General features: G+C 41.9%; 1 protein-coding gene across 1 annotated transcript; it reads left to right on the forward strand.

Annotated features, from left to right (window-relative positions):
- Nucleotides 1–1150: 1150 nt before the first annotated feature.
- Nucleotides 1151–1945, forward strand: LOC148138398 (compound eye opsin BCRH2-like). Its single transcript, XM_087981704.1, has one exon. The coding sequence runs from the start codon at nucleotides 1151–1153 to the stop codon at nucleotides 1943–1945; it is 795 nt and encodes a 264-aa protein (XP_087837830.1).
- Nucleotides 1946–2822: the final 877 nt, after the last annotated feature.

The raw sequence follows: 2822 nt of genomic DNA on the forward strand, positions 1-2822 counted from the left end.
AGATTAGAGAGGGCTAGGCTTATTTTCCCGTGAACTGAGGAGAATGCAAACTTAGGTGATTCAGGTGCACAAAGTAAGGAAAGTGTTGATACAGACGTATTAACCCTAACGGAAAGGAACATTTACTATGGGACCTAAGTGAGGCTGATTGCTAAAAGATTACATGGTTCATAAGGTCTAACCCTTTCATCCAGACGGTGGTGTTATGTCTGGACTTCACTTCCCAGTTTAGGGGCCTGGAGGCGCCAGTTCCCAACTCATTTAGAGGCAATAAGGATATTTAATTCTCTTGAATTAACTTTCAGGACTTTGTCTAGGTGTTGGTAATCGAAATAAGCATAAGGACCTGGTTCAATTTCCTTTGGTCGCAAGGGTATGTTCTTGTATGTGGAGAAAAGAGAAATAACATTTTGAGTCCAGCCACCCTTACTTAGAAAAATATATTCTGTGAAGAGTGATTCCAGACATGAAACATTAACTCCGTTTCTCTCTTCACTGATGTTGTAATACCTGTTGAGTTTCTCAAAACACGTATGATTCCGTTCTACGTTTTCAGGATCAACAGCTATTTAATTTCTGATTATAATATTAAAAACCGAACAAGCCTCTCAGTTCCCAGAATCATAGAAGCCTCCCTTGCAGAAGAGGTCATTCGATTCATCAAGCTGTGATGTCAAAGCTAAACTGAAGCTACACTCACCACAGCTTCCATAACCAGGATCATAGCCTGGCATGTTATGAAACTTCGAGTCTTCATCCAAGTAGTCCTAAAAGGTTGTGACATGTGTTGCCTCAGCTACCATCCCAAGCAGTGCATTTCAGGCCCCAAGCACTCTGTCTTTCACTTTAAAAATTATGCTCCTTTGATTTTTCTGCACTGACTGACTAAAACCCTTGAGTGCACAGCTTTGACATGACTTATGTTTGCAAATATCCTTTTATGATTTGACCTCTGAACCCTCCCAACTGACGCATTCGGATGCTAAGTACTTTTATTGTTCACTGTGTAGATGCAGAGAATGTGTTTTTTTTCTGTAATTTCCTATTCCCCTTTTACCTTCTGTCTCTTACAGTTAATTTCCTGATGTTTTTCATTCTCGCACGAGGAAAATGCGGACTCTCTAAGTGTACAACGCGCCTCCTTTTGGTTATGGCAACGTCGGATCTACTGTTCATTGTCACGAACATTGTATTAAGACGATTTAATATCTATTACTTCCAACCATCTCTCCTGGACATCATCCCGGTCTGCAGTACTATCTTTACTCTGGTTCGTGCAGCATCAGACTGTTCCGTTTGGTTCACTCTACTCTTCTCTTTTGATCGGTTTGTGGTGCTTTGCTGTCAGAAACTGAAGAGAAAATATTGGACAGAAAAAGCTTTGGTTGTGGCTCTTTCGATAACTGGCATACTGCTCTGTTCAAAATGTGTTCCTTTTTATTTTGTGTTCAAACCTTTGAAGATAATTAAAAACATTCCACGGTACTGTCGAATAAAGTCAAGCTATTATACAGATATCAGGTGGCTGGCATTTAAGTGGTTTGACAGCATTTTAACCCCTTTCATACCTTTTGTGTTGATTCTTTTGATTAACACTCTGACGGTAAGGCACGTTTTAGAGGCCAATCGACTCCGCAAGGCACTGAAGGGTTTTGGCAATGAAGAAAAACGGAAAGATGCAGAGATAGAGAGCCGAAGGAAGTCGGTGATTTCCCTCTTCACCATATCCGTCAGCTTTATTCTTCTTTGGTTAGTGTATGGTATAAACTTCTTATCGCAAGGCATTAACGGAACAGCAGAGTATTTTGGGAAGGCAAATATTCTGCCATATGTTGGAGATATGCTCAAGGATTTCAGCTGCAGCACGAATACGTTTTTTTATGCATTAACGGTATCCAGGTTCAGAGAGAAGTTGAGGAATGCAGTGCAACAACTGATCAAGTAAATCCTTCACTTCAGCTTTTCAGAAAATCAACTGAGAGCGGTCCAGGTGTCGAAGACTGTGTTCCCAGTCCAGGAACTGCGCATGCACAGCCAGAATTCCATCAGTACAATCACATAGATCTGATTAAAGCACTGATCAGTCGATGTAGAGGCGACTGATGGCATGCTCAGGAACACGCCGCTATTCCTGATTGACTGACGGATTGGCACACACGGGGATACACGGACAATGAGCTGTAATCAGCCCTTCAGAAAAAAGGGCCTGGTCCACCCACCATCTCAGGAAATCAAAGTTCAACCAATATAACATCAACTCTGCATTTACGTCTGATCCTGAGGACCCTGCCAACCACACGTCCCCATAAATAGAAAACATAATAAAAATCTATTCATCTGCGCCTTTAAAATATTAATGGCATGACAAAGGGACAGCATGTAAGCGGAAAAGACGTTTGTATGAATCAGGGGTTGGTGGGTGGAATGTTGGTGGTGGAGGAATTAGACATGACGGATTGGTTTGGTACAGCTGGAACATCGCGTCTTCATGAACTGCCTGTCGACCAGTGTTAAAGGCCAGCATGAGGACTCTCTGCCTTTCCTCTGCTGGGGAGGAAGGGTCGGACAGAAACATTCCAACTTGAATAATGATGAATGTCAGACTGTCTCTGTAGAACGTACAATAAATACTGTAGTACAATGAAAGGCTCCGTGTGATTGTTATCATCGCATCTGAATTGATTATTATTTCGTGCGCTTTTGTTTGTTTTTGAAAGTGTTTATTGACCCCACCTCCCATCTACTCCTACCAAAACAGTGTTGCCTCCTGTCTCTCTATGCCTCTTCCTGTCTGTCTTTGTGATTACTTCCTTCTTCATCTT

The sequence above is a fragment of the Chiloscyllium plagiosum genome, unplaced genomic scaffold (assembly GCF_037043375.1).
Source record: "Chiloscyllium plagiosum isolate Xiang-an unplaced genomic scaffold, Cpla_swu_hap1 HiC_scaffold_40, whole genome shotgun sequence".
Taxonomy (NCBI): Eukaryota; Metazoa; Chordata; class Chondrichthyes; order Orectolobiformes; family Hemiscylliidae; genus Chiloscyllium; species Chiloscyllium plagiosum.

Bases quoted from the DNA above. Each gene is read 5' to 3' on its own strand.
- LOC148138398 (XM_087981704.1), top strand. From the start codon at position 1,151: ATGGCAACGTCGGATCTACTGTTCATTGTCACGAACATTGTATTAAGA.